At 38.1% G+C, this 19,702-nt stretch overlaps 1 protein-coding gene across 1 annotated transcript in view; it reads left to right on the forward strand.

The window, feature by feature from the left end:
* SHC3 (SHC adaptor protein 3) overlaps positions 1-19,702 on the forward strand; it is a 155,998-nt gene that overhangs the window by 125,464 nt on the left and 10,832 nt on the right. The window contains exon 11 of the mRNA XM_060101283.1: positions 3,832-4,127. Within this exon, the coding sequence (XP_059957266.1) occupies positions 3,832-4,127 (296 nt within the window). The remainder of the gene's footprint in view (positions 1-3,831; positions 4,128-19,702) is intronic.

Consider the following 19,702-nt stretch of genomic DNA (forward strand, 5'->3'; position numbering starts at 1 on the left):
ATTACTGAATTTTCTTCTAGTGGGGTTTTGATTAATGACACTGATGAGCTGTCTTTTTCTGGGTTATGATTGAGCTTTTCAAGGCTTTGAACTTGGCCAACACCTGCTTTGGAATTACAACCTTCTCTGCAGTGCAGAGGCAAAGCAGTTTCCCCCTCTTTTTTTTTTTTTAATTAGTTAATTTATTTGGCTGTGTTGGGTCTTAGTTGCAGCACATGGGATCTTTGTGGTGGCATGCCAATTTCTCTCCAGTTGTGGCATGCAGGCTCCAGAGCACATGGGCTCAGTAGTTGCAGCATGCAGGATTAGTTGCCCCACGGCATGTGGGATCTTAGTTCCCCGACCAGGGATCGAACCCGCGTCTCCTGCATTGGAAGGCGGATTCTTAACCACTGGACCACAAGGGAAGTCCACCCACCTCCGTTTTATAATTGACTTTGCTCTTGAAGATCATATTGAGACAAATGATATACATAAACGCATTCATTTATTTATTCACTTAGGTATTAATTGGATTGTTATTAATTATTATTATTATTAATAAGTATTATTATTAATAAGTATTATTGGATAATACTTAGGTATTAATTGTGTGCCAAATACTGTATCAGTTTTAAGGATGCCAAGATGAAATGGCTTGGCCCCTGTTTTCATAGAGCTGTTAGGCTGTTGAATAAGACTAACATATAAGCAAGAAATTGTAATATACCCTCTTGTTTGCCTACATACACTCACTTTCCCTCTCACTTTTTCTCTTTCTCTCTCCCCTTCTTCCTCTCTACTGAACACCTACCATGTGTCAAATACTAGTCTACTTACTGGGGATATACAGGAAAACCAAATAGACAAAGTCCCTACTCCCATGAAGTTTAAATAACCACTGTGTGTTACAGGTAGTGACAGGTACTCTGATGAAAAATAAAATGGGATAAGAAGAGTAACCCCAAGCTCCTGTTGATTGCACTGTAGTATGATGTGTACCATGGACCTCTGTTTGGCATATAGATTGGGAAAAATAAATCATCTGTGAACTGATTAATGAAAGTGTAAATTGTTGTTAAGGAATTTTGAAAGAGCTTCCCAAGCTCATGAACAGCTTTACACCCCCAAATTTCTTTTTCAATTTCCTTGAGAATTTTACAGGTTGAAGAGGGAGGGAGAGGAGACTAGCACTTAGTGAGTTTCTACCACGTGGTTAGGTGCTTATTATTTTATTTAATTTTTGCAATAGTCCTACGGGTAGATATTATTATTATTACCATTTTATAGAGGAGGAAACAGAGAACCCTAGAGGTTTGGTAACTTCACTGCTGGTTCACCACATACAATACATACCTGGTATTGTATGTGGGTGAGGACAGGGCTGAGTGCTTTTATAATCAGGCTGTACTATGACAACAAAAGTCTATTTTTCCCCAGAATGGGTCACTGGACTCCCATTCTGATTTTAAAAATCACCAAAGCCAGAAGAACTGTAGAATCGTCTCGTCTAATCTCTTCATTTAAAAAAATGTGGAAATAGCCTAGGAGGTATGAAGCAACTTCTCAAGATGCAGAGCAAAGTGGTAACTCCTGTTGTAACGATATCTCCCAACTTCAGTTTAGTAGTTGTATTTATGGTCAGACAATTTTCACTGTTTAATTTAGTCAATATACCAGTGACTCTTGGCCCCAGAGCCTGAGGAGAGTTAGATTGGGCTGGGATTTGAGATGGGAAAAATGAACGCCAGACCTCCCTTTTTTCATCCATCAATTTCTACTCCTACTCCCAAAACTAGAGAAGGGGAAACCGAAAGTATAAAGAGCCCTGGAGAGGCTAGTATCTATTGAAAAGTATGGAAAGATAGACCTAGCACTCTGTGTTTATCTTGAACCACTATAGCTAAATAATGATGGTGGTAGTGGTGCTGATAGTGATGGTAATGGTACTGATGGTGGTGGTGATGCTGATGATTGTGGTGATGGTGATGGTGGTGATGGTGATGAAGGTAATGACATGGTGATGGTGATGATGTTAATAGTGGTAATGAAGGTGATAATAATGATAAGATGGTGATAGTGGTGTTGGTGATGATGATGATGGTGATGATGATGTTGATAGTGATGGTGATGATGTTGGTGCTAGTGGTGGGGCTGAGGTGATGGTGATTATGATGGTGATGATGTTGTGGTGATGGTGATGGCAGTGATGGTGATGAAGGTAATGATATGGTGATGGTGATGATGGTAATAGTGGTAATGAAGGTGATAATAATGGTAAGATGGTGATAGTGGTGTTGGTGATGATGATGATGGTGATGATGATGTTGATAGTGATGGTGATGATGTTGGTGCTAGTGGTGGGGCTGAGGTGATGGTGATTATGATGGTGATGATGTTGTGGTGATGGTGATGGCAGTGATGGTGATGAGGATAATGATATGGTGATGGTGATGATGGTAATGGTGGTAATGAAGGTGATAATAATGATAAGATGGTGATAGTGGTGTTGGTGATGATGATGATGGTGATGATGATGTTGATAGTGATGGTGATGATGTTGATGCTAGTGGTGGGGCTGAGGTGATGGTGATTATGATGGTGGTGATGATGTTGTGGTGATGGTGATGGTGGTGATGATGGTGATGGTACAGGAACAGAATACAAATTTTCAACTACTCCAGGTAATCAGGGAAAAAAGTAGCATAAAAAGAGAAAATCTACGAACAGAATTTTAGTCCGTAGTTTTAACCTCTTTTTTGCCCCAAATCTGTAAATCATTTAACAAGTGTCAAAATGATTTAGTTTTGGTTTCATGTATTCACTTCACATCTGCCCATTCTCTACCAACATTTAGCAAACTGGTCTGATTTTACAGCACTCACTGAATATTTATGGGTACAAACTATGTCCCAGGAACAATGTTGGACTAGAGGGATGTAGCTGTGCCCAGGAGAGAACCATTCTTGTTCTTGTGGTGCTTGCATTGTGGCAGGTTGGCAGTGGGGTCCTAAATAATCATCACAACAGCTTACACTTGTGTGGCACTGTGGGCATTTTTCAGAGTGCTGTTGTACATATTGCCTTGTTTGAAAATCGAACATTGAGATTTAATTAGATGAGCCTGGTGACTTCTCTTACCGCTGATATTTGTTGCTGTTAGAGCCATGGCCTGCAGTGAGAAGTATGTTCTGAAGGGCATAAAGTCAAGCTCAATCTCAAACACTCACACAAGAGCCTTTTTCTACAGGGAAACAAGTGAAGGTCAAGGGGAGGTAGAGCTCCTAGCCTGGGGCAAGTCACACAAAAGGCACCCAATAAATGTCAGTTTTCTTCTCTTTTAAGAATTCACCTAATACAAAAATTTTGAAAGAAACATTTGTTGGGCTGGGTTTCAGTTTTGCATGAAATCAAAACCTTGCAACTTTTCTTTTCCTTTGTGTATTTTCTTTGGTATTGGCAGATTTTTATTCAGAAGAGAACACATTTGTTGAAGAGGCTAGCCAATGTTCCAGAGAAAGTAGATGGCATGTAATATTCATGGCCTCTTGCAGCGTGCAAAAAGGGAGTCATTCTAACTAGTGAGGCAAAGGGTGTGCTTGAGTCTTTGGCACAAGACACAATGCCCAGCTGTCTTGGGAAAGCAGACTCATCAGAATGAGTCATGCCAAGATTTGGGCTTTGCTTTCAAATGCTTGTTATGATGAGTCTTGTTGTATTACCAGCCAGTCATTTTTCTCTACTTCTTATTTTTCTGGTAGAAGTTGCCTTTGCATTTCCAACCTTCACACTGTACTGTCTATCATTTGTTCTCCTTGGGATTGATGTGTTGCTGGCAAATGTTTTTGGCAGAACCTTTTGAAGATGCTCTCAAGAACCAGTCCTTGGGGCCTCTGTTGAGCAAGGCAGCCTCCGTGGAGTGCATCAGCCCCATCTCACCCAGAGCCCCGGATGCCAAGATGCTGGAAGAGCTGAAAGCAGAGCCTTGGTACCAAGGGGAGATGAGCAGGAAGGAGGCAGAGGGGCTACTGAAGAGAGACGGAGACTTCCTGGTCAGGAAGAGCACCACCAACCCAGGCTCCTTTGTCCTCACTGGCATGCACAATGGCCAGGCCAAGCACCTGCTGCTCGTGGACCCGGAAGGCACGGTGAGCACAGGGCGGAGTGTGGCCTGCACTGGCCAACCTCCCTCCGACAGTCTACCCTGGGTCACTGCACTGGGGGCCACTTTCCCTCCTCTACTCACATATGCCTGCTAAGTCCTGACGGTCATTTCTCCAGGGCCCTGGAGACCAGGCCCAGAGGACTTATGCTTTCAGGCCAGAGCCAGGCTACAGGAATACCATGGTCAGGGACCTCTGTGCAAGTTATAAAACTTGGAAATCCCCAGGACCCAGGTTGAAAGGCTTAATTCTCATGTTCTTTAAAATAAATACAAACACTGAGAAAGTTTTCTTTCCAAATACGTTCATAGTGGACAAAGAAGTACAAGGCTCCTGGGCTTTTAATATTTACCTCAAATATCTCTACAGGTTGAATCACCAGTTTTTAATTTGCAGGTTATAAAATGTGATGAAGCAGTAAGTAAGCCTCCTATTCATTAGTCTCTTGCTTTCCCACCCAGAGAAGTAATACCTCATGACAGTGATTTTGGCACTTCCTGGCAATACAGTTGTGTCTGAATAATTCTATGGGGTTGACTGAATATACCATCTTTCAGTCAATAAATAAATTTGACTTCACCCTGGCACAGTCCAAGAATTACTAAGTTTAATAAATGTAGTTACCTTAGCCTAGCCATTGAGTAAATTCCAGGATTGTTGTTTAAAATATTTTTATCCAGTGAAAACAAAGCAGCAGGTAGTTATCTCAATAGTGGTTAAGAACATGGCATTTTAAAAAAAAATTTATTGAAGTGTAGTTGATTCACAATGTTGTGTTAATTTCTGCTGTACAGCAAAGTGACTTAGTTATGCATATATATATATATATATATATTCTTTTTCATATTCTTTTCCATGATGATTTATCACAGGATACTGAATATAGTTCCCTGTGTTCTACAGTAGGACCTTGCGGTTTATCCATTCTATATATAATAGTTTGCATCTGCTAAACCCAAACTTCTAATCCTTTCCTCCCCAACCTCCCCTTCCCCTTGGCAACCACAAGTCTGTTCTCTATGAAGGACGTTGCATTTTTTGATTGACAGGTAGGAATGAAGACATTCTTCCTTTGGACTTGGACACAATTTAACTGTGTGTGTTTGGGGAAAGAGGCGGTGTTACCTGAGATGATTTGTTGCCTCAGGTGTCTAGACTAAGTTGCCTGCACACCTCAGCTCCCTAGACCTCTGCACCTTTTCTTCTCTTCCCTTCCACTCTCCAGCTGGGCAACCACTCCCCATGAATGTAACATATATCCAATTCACCTTCTTTCGTTGTGTGGATTTTTTTTACATATATGCACACCAGGGAAAATACATATTTTGTGTTTGTGTGTTTCAGAAATTTGCAAACAAACATGATGTTATTCCACAAATCATTTCTTTCTTTTTCCCTTTGGTACATGTTTTTAAGATCTGTCAGTGGTGCCTTCCGTATACTGAATTGTTACTTGGGTGGGCCATCTGGGGCTCACTGGATACACCATCTGCACATCACTTCCTGAGCTCTCTTGTGAAGGATTGAAACACTGAAGGTGCTGCAAACCTCGTGCCTGTTTCCCCTGCACCTGGGATGGTCTCTCTGGGGCATATCCCAGGAGTGTACTGATCACAGGATGGACATACATCTAGTGTCATCAGGGGTTGCATCTGCTTCCAGAATGGCTGGGCTACTGACATGCACAGCAGCAGAGTGTGAGGGTCCCACACCCACCCCTTCTCTATCTAGTTTTGCTAATCTGGTGCGGGTGAGGAGTGAAGTGATGTCTCATTGTTTGCTGTGCAATTCTTTGATTGCACTTTAACAGGTTTCTCCATAAATTTTATGTTCCTATCTTTCCCCCATGTTTCTCTTTCAATCTTCTTATTGGGTTTTCTTGAGTTTATTCCAGCAATGGAATCTCCATCTGTACTCTCCCACATCTTCACCTATCAGGTAGTTGTGTCTGTGACATTCTTCATCAGATAAAAGTCTTTTTGGGGGGGAATGTAGCTGAATCCATCAATTTTCCCCTTTATGGTTTATAGTTTTGAGTTTTAAAAGGTTTCTCACCTACAAATCACAGATGCATGGTACTCTATATTTTCCCCTACTAGCTTTATTGTTTATCTTTCACATTTACCTTTCAATTCCAACTGAAGTTACTTTGGAAGATGATATAAGATAGGACGCAACATTTTAAAAATCGCCATGTAGTGAGCCAATTCCCCCATCACTATTTACCAAATAATTCATCTTTTCTCTGTGATAGTGATGCTCCTTCTATTACACACTAAGTCTCTGTGTCATGGGTCTGTTTCTGGACTCTCAGTTTTGTTCTACTGATTTGACTGTCTGTTCCTTGTGCAAGTTCCATACTGCTTTAGTCGTTACGGCCTTAAACTGTCTTAATATCTGGTGGTGTGCGTCCTTCCTCTTGAGTCTCCTTTTTATAAGTTGTCTTAGCTATTCTAGACCTTTATTCTTTGTTCTGATTTTAGATTCAGTTTATCAAGTCACCAAAAATACATGCTGGGGTTTCGATAGGACTTGCACTGAATTTACAGATTAATTTGGGACGAGCTGACATTTTTCAATACTAAATCATCACCTCCATAAGCATGGCATGTCTCCACTTATTTAGTTTTAAGATGTCTTTTGTTAGAATTTTAAAATTCTCTCCAGAAAGTTCTTCTGTTTCCATTGTTAGGTTACTTCCTAGGGTGTCTAGTTTTAGTTCCTGTTGTAAGTGGTATGTTATCTTTGATCATTTTTTCTCAGTAGTTGTGGCTGCAGGGAGAGGAGAGTAGTGTGATCTTGAGCCTGGAAATTTTGCTGATTGCAGTCGTTTTACTGGACCAGCGGTCATTGCCATTGCAAACACTGAGTTTTTTCGCCTGCCTTCCAATCCCAGACATTAGAGGGCACCTTTGAGCATTGGCCAGGAGAGGGCGCCATTGTTCAGTTTCCAACCTGAAGGAATGTTTGAGGTTTTGTTCCCTTAAGGATGATGTAAGCTTTGGTAGATGTCCTTATCAACCTAAAAGACTTCATTCATTCATTCACTCAACAAATGTGTACTGGATGACTACTAATCCAGGCATTGTTTTTGGCACCTGAGATATGTCCATGAGCCAGTTAAAATGGCAATCTCTGCTCTCATTACCTATTTATACATATTAATGGCCCAACTACTTTTATCATGTATAGGTATTGAACTTCATCAAATGCTTCTTCAGCAGCTTTTGAGATAATACCATGATTTTTTTCCTAAAGTCCATTCATGTGGGAAATTACACAGGTAGATTTTTCTGATGTTGCATCCTGGCATAAACCCTGCTTGGTCTTGACATAGTAATCATGGATTTGGAGTCCTAATATCTCCTTTAGGATTTTTTCAGGCACAGTTCATAAGAGAAATCTGTCTTCATTGTCTTTGCTTCCTTCACTTGTGTGTGCTCGTCTGGTTTGGGTGTCAAGATCACGTGGTTATACACACCTCTTACAATGATCTAGGCTTACTCAGGTCAGAGGAGACTTCCCCCACCATTTTACCTCAAATAGAATCCCCTAGATACCCCCTATTTCTTTACCCTGATTTATTTTTACCCTTAAGCACTTGTCACAAACAAGCACTCGTTTATTTGCTAATTTGTTTATTATTTCGTTTCCCCCACTAGACTATAATCTGCATGAGGGTAGCAGTCTTGTTCATTGCAGTATTTCCCACCATCTAGAATAGTGCCTGGCGCATAGCTGGTGTTCAATAAGCATTAGATAACTGAATACATAAATCAGCCTCAGGGTTTTTCAGGTTAGGAGTTGAGGACCAAAGAAGGTGACCTGGGGTCACAAATGAGATTTTCTACACAGACTTAGTCCAGAGTTCTTTCCATTTGCATTGGCTGCCTATTAAATTAGTTGTAGTTATCTAAAGGAAAATAGGAGGGAAATAGAAATCCTATGAGAATATAAATATTTCAGTTGAAAATTTTAGGTATTTTTTTAAAGTTAAAATTTAGCTAGGGCTTGCCTGGTGGCACAGTGGTTGAGAGTCCACCTGCCGATGCAGGGGACACGGGTTCGTGCCCCGCCCAGTCTGGGAAGATCCCACATGCCGCAGAGCGGCTGAGCCCGTGAGCCATGGCTGCTGGGCCTGTGCGTCCGGGGCCTGTGCTCTGCAGCGGGAGAGGCCACAGCAGTGAGAGGCCTGCGTACCGCAAAAAAAAAAATTAGCTAAATTATACCTCGTTATAGATCAAAGATGATTCATTTTTTTGTTCACTCAGTCCTTATAGACAAAAATATGATTTACAAAAGATATGTACTACTACTAATATATTATACATTCATGAACCAGTATCAAGATAATGTAGAAGACAAGGAGGACATGAAGTTAGACTAGGTGTCTGAGCAAGCCCAAACACCCCAAGCTGTGCTGTCTCTACAGCTTTAATTTTGGAGGAGAAATTTGCAGTATGGTTGGGAAAATCTGTAAATCACACCTACTAATAACTGTTCTTTTGGGGGGCTTTTTGTTGGATCTGATTATCTAGCTTAATTGATCCTATGGAGGACAGCTTTAGCTGAAAAAGAAAATGGAAATGAAAGACTTAATTAAAAACGTAATGTCACTTCCTTGCTTTGAGGACACCAAAATAGACGAGGAACACATTCTCTTCAATATTTATTCATCTGATTTTCATGGTAATTGGTTGGTCCCTGACTATAAAGGCGGAAACTTGGCAGAACAGATTACTCAGATAAGTAAGGATGCAAAACAGTTCTACGTCTAAATTTACTCCAGAGTATACCAACCTATGTGCCTTCCCACTGTGCGCTGATTGTTCAAGACGAGGGCGCCTGGGGGTGCTGGAAATGTGGGTGACAAGGATCACTGTGGCAGGGCTTCTGAGCTCCTGCAGAGGTGCTGAGGCTACCGACCCTAGATAACAGCATCTGGAAAGAAGCCGGCGAGTGGGTCTGTAGGAACAGCCTCAGATATGGAGTCTGGTGCACTTTTTTTTCTTTTCAACATCTTTCAGAATCATTTAGTCAGCCCTCTGTGTCTAAAATTATTCCCTGAGTCATTTATCATTGATTCATCACTTTGCCCTTGAAGGGCCAGCAAAGTGATGTGGTCACTGTGCTTGCATTTGAACAAGCTACGGCCGCATGTTGCTGGGTATTCCATGGGCTTCGTTAACGTGGTCTCAGGTTACGGCATGTTTGAGAGTGTGTACAGGGGCTTTTGCATTCCTGAACTCACCAAACCATGACAACCATCCAACATCCACATTTATCAGGTTTTTATTTTCTTCTCAGGGTAATTAAGAAAACAAAAAGCCCCCTGATCTCTCCACTTAGTAAAGTCCTGTTGTTATTTTGAAATTCCCTTTGTACCAGTCAGTCTAGCCTGTGCTGCTGTAACAAATAAGGGACTCCCTTCTCCAACAATGAGAAACCTGACTCCCATTATTCTTAATGTTTTTACCTATTTGATGAACTTCCTTGTAGGTGGAAACCTTCCTCACCAAGCCTGGATTTCGACTCCTCTGCCCAACTGCTCCCCACATGGGTTCCCTCCTCACCCTGTTCATGTTTTGACACCCACACTGCTCGATCCTCTTACATACACGCCCTCCCCCTCCTTGGCTGTGACTTCCATAGTGGGCTGCCCAACCTTCTCCTTGGCATGGATTCTTCTGACACCCTGTGCCAGTCCATCCATCCACCCAACCCTTGGGCACACCCACTCTGCCCGCACTCCGGTATGCCATTTGGGGCCCTTGTGGCTACATGACCCCCACAGCACAGACACCTGTCTTCTTGGCATTTGGACTTTTTGTTCGCTTAGGACCGAAAAGGAGAGGAAAGCAAGGGGAAGAGGAGCTTTGCAAAGTATTTCATAACAGGTTCTGGGCCTCCTATCATTCCTACTATAACTACCTTAGCACGCATCTCTACCAATAAGGACATTAAAACAACAACAACAACATGTCATTGTTATAGCCAACAAAAGCCAAAACTAATTACTAAACATACTCAAAATTTCCTGATTATCTCAAAGATATTCTTTTTATAGTAAATTTGTTGGAATCAGAATCCATAGATGGTCCACATCACTCATTTCATTGTGTCTCTTAAGATTCGCACTCTGTAGAAGCATTCTTTCTGTTTCCCTCTACACTTTGATTTGTTTGATGAACTGGACATTTGTCTGTAGAATTTCCCACGTTGTGATTTGTGTCCTTGCTTTCTTGTGGCATTATTTAACTTGCTTCTTGTCTCTTGTATTATCTATGAACTGTAAACATAAAGATCTTTAAAAACAGCTCTGTTGGGACAATTTACATAATACATACTTGAAGTGTACAATTCTGTGGTTTTTAGTATATTCGCAGATACGAGCATCCATCATCACCGTCCATTTTGGAATATTTTCATGCTGTACCATTTAGCTATCACCTCCCTATATACCTCCCATCCCACAGCCCTAGGAACCACTCAGCTATTTTCTGTCTCTATAGATTATCCAATTCTGGACATATGTGTGAATAGAATTATATAATATGTGGACTTTTGACTAACTTCTTTCACTTAACATAATGTTTTAAAGGCTTACCCATGCTGTAATATGTGTCAGCACTCCATTCCTTTTTATGGATGAATAATATTCCATTTCTGGACGTACCACATTTTATGATTAGTCTGTTGATGGGCACTTGGCTATTGTGAATAATGCAGCTATAAATGGTACGTACAAGTTTTTGCATGGACATATGTTTCATTTCTCTTGGATATATATCTAGGAGTGGGATTGCTAGGTCAAACGGTAACTCTATAATTTGTCACTTGATGAAATGCCAGACGGTTTTCCAAAGCAGCTATACCATTTTACATTCCAACCAGCAGTGTATAAGGGTTCCAATTCCTCTATATCATCACCAACACTTGTTATTATCTGACTTTTTGATTCTAGACACACTAGTGGATGTAAAGTGGTATACCATTGTGGTTTTGATTTGCATTTTCCTTGACGACTAATGAGGTTGAGCATCTTTTGATGTGCTTATTGGCCATGTGTGTATCTTCTTTGGAGAAGTGTCTATTCAGATCCTTTGCCTACTTTTTCTTCCTTTTCTTTTTTTTTTCTCTTCACTTTTTATTGTGATAAAATATATGTAATATAAAATTTACCATCTTAACCACTTTTTGAGTGTACAGTTCAATGATATTAAGTATGTTTATATAGTTATGCAACCACCACCGCCATCCATCTCCAGAACTCTTCTCATCTTTCAAAACTGAAACTTTATACCTATTGAACAATTACTTCCCATTCCCACCCCCTAGTCCCTGGCATCCACCATTTTACTTTCTGTATCTATGATTTTGACTACTCTAAGTATACCTCATATAAGTGGAATCATACAGTATTTGTCTTTTGTAATTGGTTTATTTCACTTAGCACAATGCCCTCAGGTTTCATCCACATTGTAGAATGTTTCAGAATTTCCTTCCTTTTTAAGGCTAAACAATAGTCCATTATATGTATGTATCACATTTTGCTTATCCATTCGTCAGTGGATGGACATTTGGGTTGCTTCCATGTTTTAGCTATTGTGAAAAATGCTGCTATGAACATGGGTATGCAAATATCTCTTCCAGACCCCGCTTTCATTTTTTTTTTTTTTTTTTTTGCGGTACGTGGGCCTCTCACTGTTGTGGCCTTTCCCATTGCGGAGCACGGGCTCTGGACGCGCAGGCTCAGCGGCCATGGCTCATGGGCCCAGCCGCTCTGCAGCATGTGGGATCTTCCCAGACCAGGGCACGAACCCGCGTCCCCTGCATCGGCAGGCGGACTCTCAACCACTGCGCCACCAGGGAGGCCCCCTTTGTGCATTTTTTTAATTCAGTTGTTTGGGGTTTTTTATTGTTGAGTTGTAGGAGTTTTCTGTGTATTCTGGATATTAATTCCTTATTAAATACATGATCTACACATATTTTCTTCCATTCTCTGTGTTGCCTTTTTATATTGTTGATAGTGTCTTTTGATACACAAACTTTTAAAATTTTCATGAAGTTTAATTTGTCGATTTTTTCTTTGATTGCCTGTGCCTTTGGTGTCATATCTAAGACATCATTGAACGTTCAGTGTCTTGAAACTTTTATCCTGTGTTTTCTTCTAAAAGTTTGAGGTCTTACATTTAGGTCTTTGATCCAGTTTCAGTTAGTTTTTGTATATTGTGTTAGCTAAGGGTGCACCTTTATCCTTTGCATGTGGATATCCAGTTTTCCCAGTACTATTTTGTTGAAGAGACTGTCCTTTCTCTAGTGAATGGTCTTAGCACCCTAGTAAAAAAACACTTGACCATATGTGTGAGGATTTGTTTCTGGGCTCTCTATTCTATTCCATTTGTCTAGATGCCTGTCTTTATACCAGTACCATACTGTTTTGATTACTGTAGCTTTGTAGTGAGTTTTGAAATCAGGAACTGGGAGTCCTCTAACTTTTTTTTTTTTTCAAGATTGTTTTGGCTATTCATGTCCCTTGATATTCTATATGAATTTTAGATTGGAGTTTTCCATTTCTGCAAAAAAGTCATTGGGTCTTTGATAGGGATTACATTGAACTTGCAGCTTGCTTTGTGTAGTATTGACATCTTAACAATATTAAGTCATCCAATTCATGAACATGGAATGTCTTTCCACTTTTTAAAATATCTATCTTCTTTAGTTTCTTTCAGCAGTGTTTTGCAGCCTTCATTGTACAAGTCTTTTCCCTTCTTGGCTAAGTTAATTCCCAAGTATTTTATTCTTTTTGGTGTAATTATAAATGGAATTGCATTCTTATTTTCATTTTTAGATTGTTCATTGTTAGTATATAGAAATGCAACTGATTTATTTGTGTCAACTTTATATCCTGCTACTTTGCTGAATTCATTTATTGATACTAACAATTTTTTTTTGTGTGTGTGGAATCTTTAGGGTTTCTCCATGTAAGATCATATTGTCTGCAAACAGATAATTTTACTTCTTTCTCTTCAATTGTCTGCCTTTTATTTTTCTTCTTGCCTAATTACTCTGGCTAGAACTTCTATGTTGAACAGAACTGCTATGTTGAATAGGAGGTGAGAACAGGCATCCTTGCCTTGTTCCTGATCTTAGAGGAAAAGCTTTCAGTATTTTTTACCATTGAATATGATGTTTGCTATGGGTTTTTCATGTATGGTTTGTACTATGTTGAAGAATTTTCCATCTATGGAAGGGTGTTAAACTTTGTCAAAGGTTTTCTGTGTTATTTGAGATTATCATTTTTCCCCCTTCATTCTGTTAATGTGATGTGCTTTCATAAGTTGAGTCATTCTTGCATTGCAGGAATAAATCTCACTTGGTCATAGTGTATCATCCTTTTAATATGCTGCTGAATTTGGTTTGCTAATATTTTGTTAAGGATATTTACATCGGTGTTCCTGAGGGATGTTGGTCTGTACTTTTCTTTTCCTGTAGTGGCCTTGTCTGGCTTTGGTATCAGGGTAATGCTGATAGAATGTATAGAATGAGTTAAGAAGTATCCCCTTGTCTTTATTTTTTTGGGAGAAATCTGAGAAGCATTGGTATGTGTTCCTCTTTAAATGTTTGGTAGAATTCACCAGTGAAGTCATCAAGTCTAGGGCTTTTCTTTGTTAGGAGATTTTTGATTACCGATTCAATCTTCTTACTAGTTATTAGTCTATTCATATTTTCTGTTTCTTTGTGATTTAGTCTTAGTAGGTTTTGTGTTTCTAGGAATTTGTCTATTTTGTCTAGGTTATCAAATTTGCATACTGTTGTTCATAGTACTATTTTATAATCCTTTTTATTCTGTAGAATCATTAATAATGCTGCCACTTCATTTCTGATTTTAGTAATTTTGAAACTTCTTTCTTTATTTCTTAGTCTAGCTAAATATTTGTCAATTTTGTTGACCTTTTTGAAGAAACCGCTTTTGGTTTCATTGATTTTCTCTATTGTTTTTCTATTCTCAATCTCATTTATATTTACTCTATTCTTTATTATTTTCTTTCTTCTGCTTGCTTTGAGTTTACTTTGTACTTTTTGTATCTTAAGTTGTAAAGATAGGTTGCTGATTTGAGGTCTTTCTTGTTTTTTTAATGTAAATGCTTAAAACTATAAAATTTTTTTCTCATATTGATATTGGGGGTCAGAGAAGATACTTTGTATGATATCTATCTTTTAAAATCTATTGAAATTTAATCTGTGACCTAACATATGGTCTATCTAGGAAATTGTAATTGAGAAAAATGTATATTCTGATGTTAGAGTGTTGTGCACAGTCTGTTTGATATAGTTGGTGTATTGTGTTGTTCAAGTCCTCTATTTCCTTACTTATCATTATTGAGGGTGGAGTATTGAAGTCTTCAACTACTGTTGGAAAACTGTCCATTTCTCCCTTCAATTCTGTCAAGTTTTGCTTCATATAATTTGATGGTCTATTATTAGATGTTTAAATGTATAACTGTTGTACCTTCTTGCTGTATTGAAACTTTTATTAGTATATGATGTCCTTCTTTGTCTCTTGCAGACTTTATTTAAAGTCTATGTTGTCTGATATTGGTATAGCTACTCTGAGTCTCTTTTGCTTACTATTTGCATAGAATATATATTTCTATCCTTTCACTTTCAACGTGTTTGTGTCTTTGGATCTAAAATGAGTCTCTTGTAGATAGCTTTTAGTTGGAACTTAAAAAATTTTTTTTAATCTATTATTTACATTTCTGTGTTTTGATTGGAGAATTCAGTCCATTTACATTTAAAGTAATTACTGATAAGAAGAGACTTCTGTAATTTTGCTATCTGTGTTTTATATACCCTATAGCTTTTTTTCCCCTCTTATTTCCTGCATTACTGTCTTCTTTTGTGTTTAGTTGATTTTTTTGGTAGTGAAATGTCTTAATTCCCTTCTAATTTTCTTTAGTGTTTATTCTATTTTCTTTGTAGTTTCTATGGGGATTGTACTTAACATCTTAAAGTTATAACATTCTAATTTGAATTTGTAGCATCTTAACTTCAATAGCATACAAAATCTCTGCTCCTTTACAGCTCTGTTCCCACTCCTTTCAGTTGTGGATGTTCCAAAATTACATCTTTATACACTCTGTCTCCAAAAGCATAAACTAACATTTTTAATAATCTCTTTAATTATGTAGAAAACAAAATGTGAAGTTACAAACCAAAGTTACAATAATACTAGCTTTTATAATTGTCCATGATTTTACCTCTACTGTGATCTTTATTTCTTTATACAGTTTTGAGTTACTATCTAGTGTTTTTCATTTCAACCTGCAGGGCTCTTTTTAGAATTTCTTGCTGGGAAAGCCTAGTGGAAATGAACTCCCTCAGCTTTTGCTTATCAGTGAATGTCTTAATCTCTCCTTCACTTTTGAAAGACAGTTTTGTTGGAAATAAGATTCATAATTGATGGGTTCTTTTTCTTTTAGCTTTTAAATATATCAACCAGCTGCCTTTCTGGTCTCCAAAGTTTCTTTCTTTTTAAAAAAAATATATTTATTTATTTATTTATTTTTGGCTGCCTTGGGTTTTTGTTGCTGAGTGCGGGCTTTCTCTAGTTGCGGCGAGCCGGGGCTACTCTTTGTTACATCGTGCAGGCTTCTCACTGCGGTCGCTTCTCTTGTTGCAGAGCATGGTCTCTAGGTGCACAGGCTCAGTAGTGGCAGTGTGTGGGCTCAGTAGTTGTGGCTCGCAGGCTCTAGAGTAGTCGTGGTGCACAGGCTTTGTTGCTCTGCGGCATGTGGGATCTTCCTGGACCAGAGCTTGAACCCATGTCCCCTGCATTGGCAGGCGGATTCTTAACCACTGCACCACCAGGGAAGTCCTCCAAAGTTTCTGATGAAGAATCTGCTGACAACATTCTTGAAGATCTCTTGTATGTGACAAGTCACTTTTTTCTTGCTGCTTTCAAGATTCTCTCTTTGTCCTTGGCTTTGACAGTTTGATTATAATTTGTCTTGGTGTGGGTCTCTTTATATTCATCCTTATTAGTGTTCATTGAGCTTTTTGGATGTTTATACTCATGTATTTAATCAGATTTGGAAATTTTCTGTCATTATTTCTTCAAGTACTATGTCTTTCTCTTTTTCCTCTCTTCTTCTAGCATTCTAGCAATGCATATGTTGATCTATTTTATGGTATCCCACAGGTCCTTTAGGCTCTGTTCACTTTTCTTCAATCTTTTTTCCTTCTGTTCCTGGGACTCAAAAATTTCAATTTTCCTATCTTCAAGCTCCCTGATTCTTTCTTCTGTCTTGTGCTTTTCCACTCCAGAGTTTCATTTTGGTTCCTATTTAGGTTTTCTAAATAGGTTTTATTGATGTTTCTATTATTTTCGTACATCATTTTCTTGACTTTCTCCACATCTTCATTTAGTTCTTTGAGCACCTTTAAGGCACCTTCAAGTTATTTTAAAGTCTTTTTCATGAATATTTATCCCTCTGTTTTTTTCTAAGAGTTTCATAGTGTTAGCTTTTCCATTTAGGCTTTTGGTGCATTTTGAGTAAATTTGTATATTTGGGGTGAGGTAATGTTTTGATTTTATTATTTTACAGGTGGATATCCAGTTTTCTCAGCATCATTTGTTGAAAAGACTATTCTTTACCCCATTGAATATTTTTGGCATTGCTGAAAATTGATTGACCATATATGTGTGGGTGTATTTCTGGATCTCAATTCCATTCTGTTGATCTCTATGTCTACCTTTGTGGCAGTACCACATTGTCTTGATTACTGTTGCTTAGTAGTAAGTTTTTAAATCAAAGAGAGTGAGTCCTCTGACTTTGTTCTTTTTCAAGATTGTTTTAGCTATTCAGGGAACCTCACAATTTTATATACATTTTAGAAACAGCTTGTCAATTTTTACAAAGAAGTCAGATGGAGTTCTTATAGGAATTGTGTTGAATGTATAGATCAATTGGGGGATAGAGAGTATTGCCATCTTAACAGTGCTGTCTTCTGTCCATGAACATGGGATGTTTTTCCACTTATTTAGATCTTCTTTAATATCTTTTGACAATGTTTTTTTAGTTTTCAGAGTGTAAGTTTTCCACTTACTTTAGTAAGTTTATTCCTCTCTATATATTTGTTTCTTGGATGCACTCATGAATGCAGTTGTTTTCTCAATTTCATTCTCATTGTGTTCTTTGCAAGTATATAACTACAATTAATTGTTTATATTAATCTTGTATCCTGCAAACTTGCTGAACTCATTTATTAGTTCTAATAGTAGTTTTTAGTGATTCCTTAGTGTTTTCTACATATAAGATCATATTATCTGTGAATAGAGATAGTTTAGTTCTTTCAAATCTGGATGCATTTTATTTCTTTTTATTGACTATTTGCCCTGGCTAGAACATCCAATAGAATAATAGAAGTGGCAAGAGTGGTCGTCTTTATCTTTTTACTTATCTTAAGGGGAAAGCATCCAATCTTTCACCATTAAGTATGATGTTGTGAGTTTTTTGTGGATGTCCTTTATCAGGTTAAGTAAATTTCCTTCTACTTTTTTGAGTATCTTTTAACACAAAAAAGTGTTGGATGGCTTCCCTGGTGGCACAGTGGTTGAGAGACTGCCTGCTGATGCAGGGGACACGGGTTCGTGCCCCGGTCCGGGAAGATCCCACATGCCGCAGAGCGGCTAGCCCTGTGAGCCATGGCCACTGAGCTTGCGCATCCGGAGCCTGTGCTCCGCAACGGGAGAGGCCACAGCAGTGAGAGGCCTGCGTACCGCAAAAAAAAAAAAAAAAAAAATTGTTGGATTTTGTCAAATGCTCTTTATGTACCTATTGAAGTAATTATGTGATTTTTGGTTTTTATTCTATTGATATATTCAACTCCATCAATCGGTTTTCCAATGTTAAACCAACCTTGCATTCCTGGAATAAATTCCACTTGGTCATGGTGTATAATTCCTTTTATACGTTTCTGGATTTGGTTTGCTAGAATTTTTTGTTGAGGATTTTTTGCATCCATATTCATAAGAGATATTAGTCAGTAGTTCTCTTTTCTTGTAGTTTCTTTGTCTGGTTTTGGTATCAGGGTACTACTGGCCTCATTGATTGAATTTGGAAGTATTCCCTCATCTTCTATTTTTTGGAAGAAATTCCAAAGAATTTATATTAATTCTTCTTTAAACATTTGATAGAATTCAGCAGTGAAGCTATCTGGTCCCGGTCTTTTCTTTTGGGGTACTTCTGTTTACTGCTTAATATCTTCATTTGTTATAGGTGTATTCAGATTTTGTATTTCTTCTTGTGTCAGTTTTGATAGTTTGTGTCTTTCTAAAAATTTGTCCATTTCACTAATATCAAATTGATTGGCATAAAATTTTCCATGGTATTCTTTTATAATCTTTTTTATTTCTATAATGTGGGGAAAATGCTCCCCTTTTCATTTGTAAGTATAGTAGTTTGAGTCTTCTTTGTTTTTTAATTTGGTCAATCTAGCTAAAGGTTTGTCAAGTTTGTTGACATTTTCAAAGAACCAGCTTTTGGTTTCATTGATTTTTTCTATTGTTTCTCCATTCTCCATTTTGTTTATCTCTGCTTTAATCTTTATGATTTTCTTTCTTCTGCTTGCCTTAAGTTTAGTATGCTCTTCTTTTTTTCAGGGTCTTTAGGTGAGGGGTTATGTTATTGATTTGAGATTTTTTCTGTCTTAATATAGACATTTACAGCTATAAATTTCTTAAGTATAGTTGTAGTTCATAAGTTTGGTCTGTTGTGTCTTTGTTTTCATTTATTTTAAGTATTTTCTTATTTCCCTCCTGATATCTCTTTGACTCATTGATTACATAGGAGTTTTTTTGAATTTCTATGTATTTGTGAGTTTCTGAATTTTTTTCCTGCTGTTGAGTTCCAGTTTCATTCCATTTTGGTCAGAGAATGTATCCCCTTAGTGTGGCATTATTGTTATACATATTAAATCTATTATATTAATGTTACAGACTTAACAATGCATTGTTATATTACCTTACCCTCTGAAATTATTTCCCTAGCCTAATGCAGCTTTGCTCTGCCCACCTCCTTTGTACTGTTATTGGCAAATATGTTATACATATATTACATTTCTATGTTAGGCCCAACATTACATTATATTCATATTATTTTATACAATTACTTTTAAATAAGTTAATCTTGAAGTTTCCAATTGCCTTCTTCTTGAGAGAAGAGACCTAAGTTTTCCTCACCATGTCATTACTATTATCCAGCTCATTCCATCTATTTTTGGAACATGCATGAAGACAGTCTGATTTTCTCTTCTAATGTGGACTAATAGATTTCTAAAGCAAACCCATTATTCTAAGGACATAGTCTCATTCGAGTCCTGGGTGAGTTTCAACCTGTTGTATATACTATGTCTTCCTCTTTTATGGTTTTCACTCACTTTAATTGGAGTTCTTCCTCAAAACAGGTGCATGGGCATGAACTTTCTCATTCCTACATGTCTGAAAATATATTTTGAAGTCACTTTGATTCACCTTATGGTTGGCTGTAGCATGG

The sequence above is a fragment of the Mesoplodon densirostris genome, chromosome 6 (assembly GCF_025265405.1).
Source record: "Mesoplodon densirostris isolate mMesDen1 chromosome 6, mMesDen1 primary haplotype, whole genome shotgun sequence".
Taxonomy (NCBI): domain Eukaryota; kingdom Metazoa; phylum Chordata; class Mammalia; order Artiodactyla; family Ziphiidae; genus Mesoplodon; species Mesoplodon densirostris.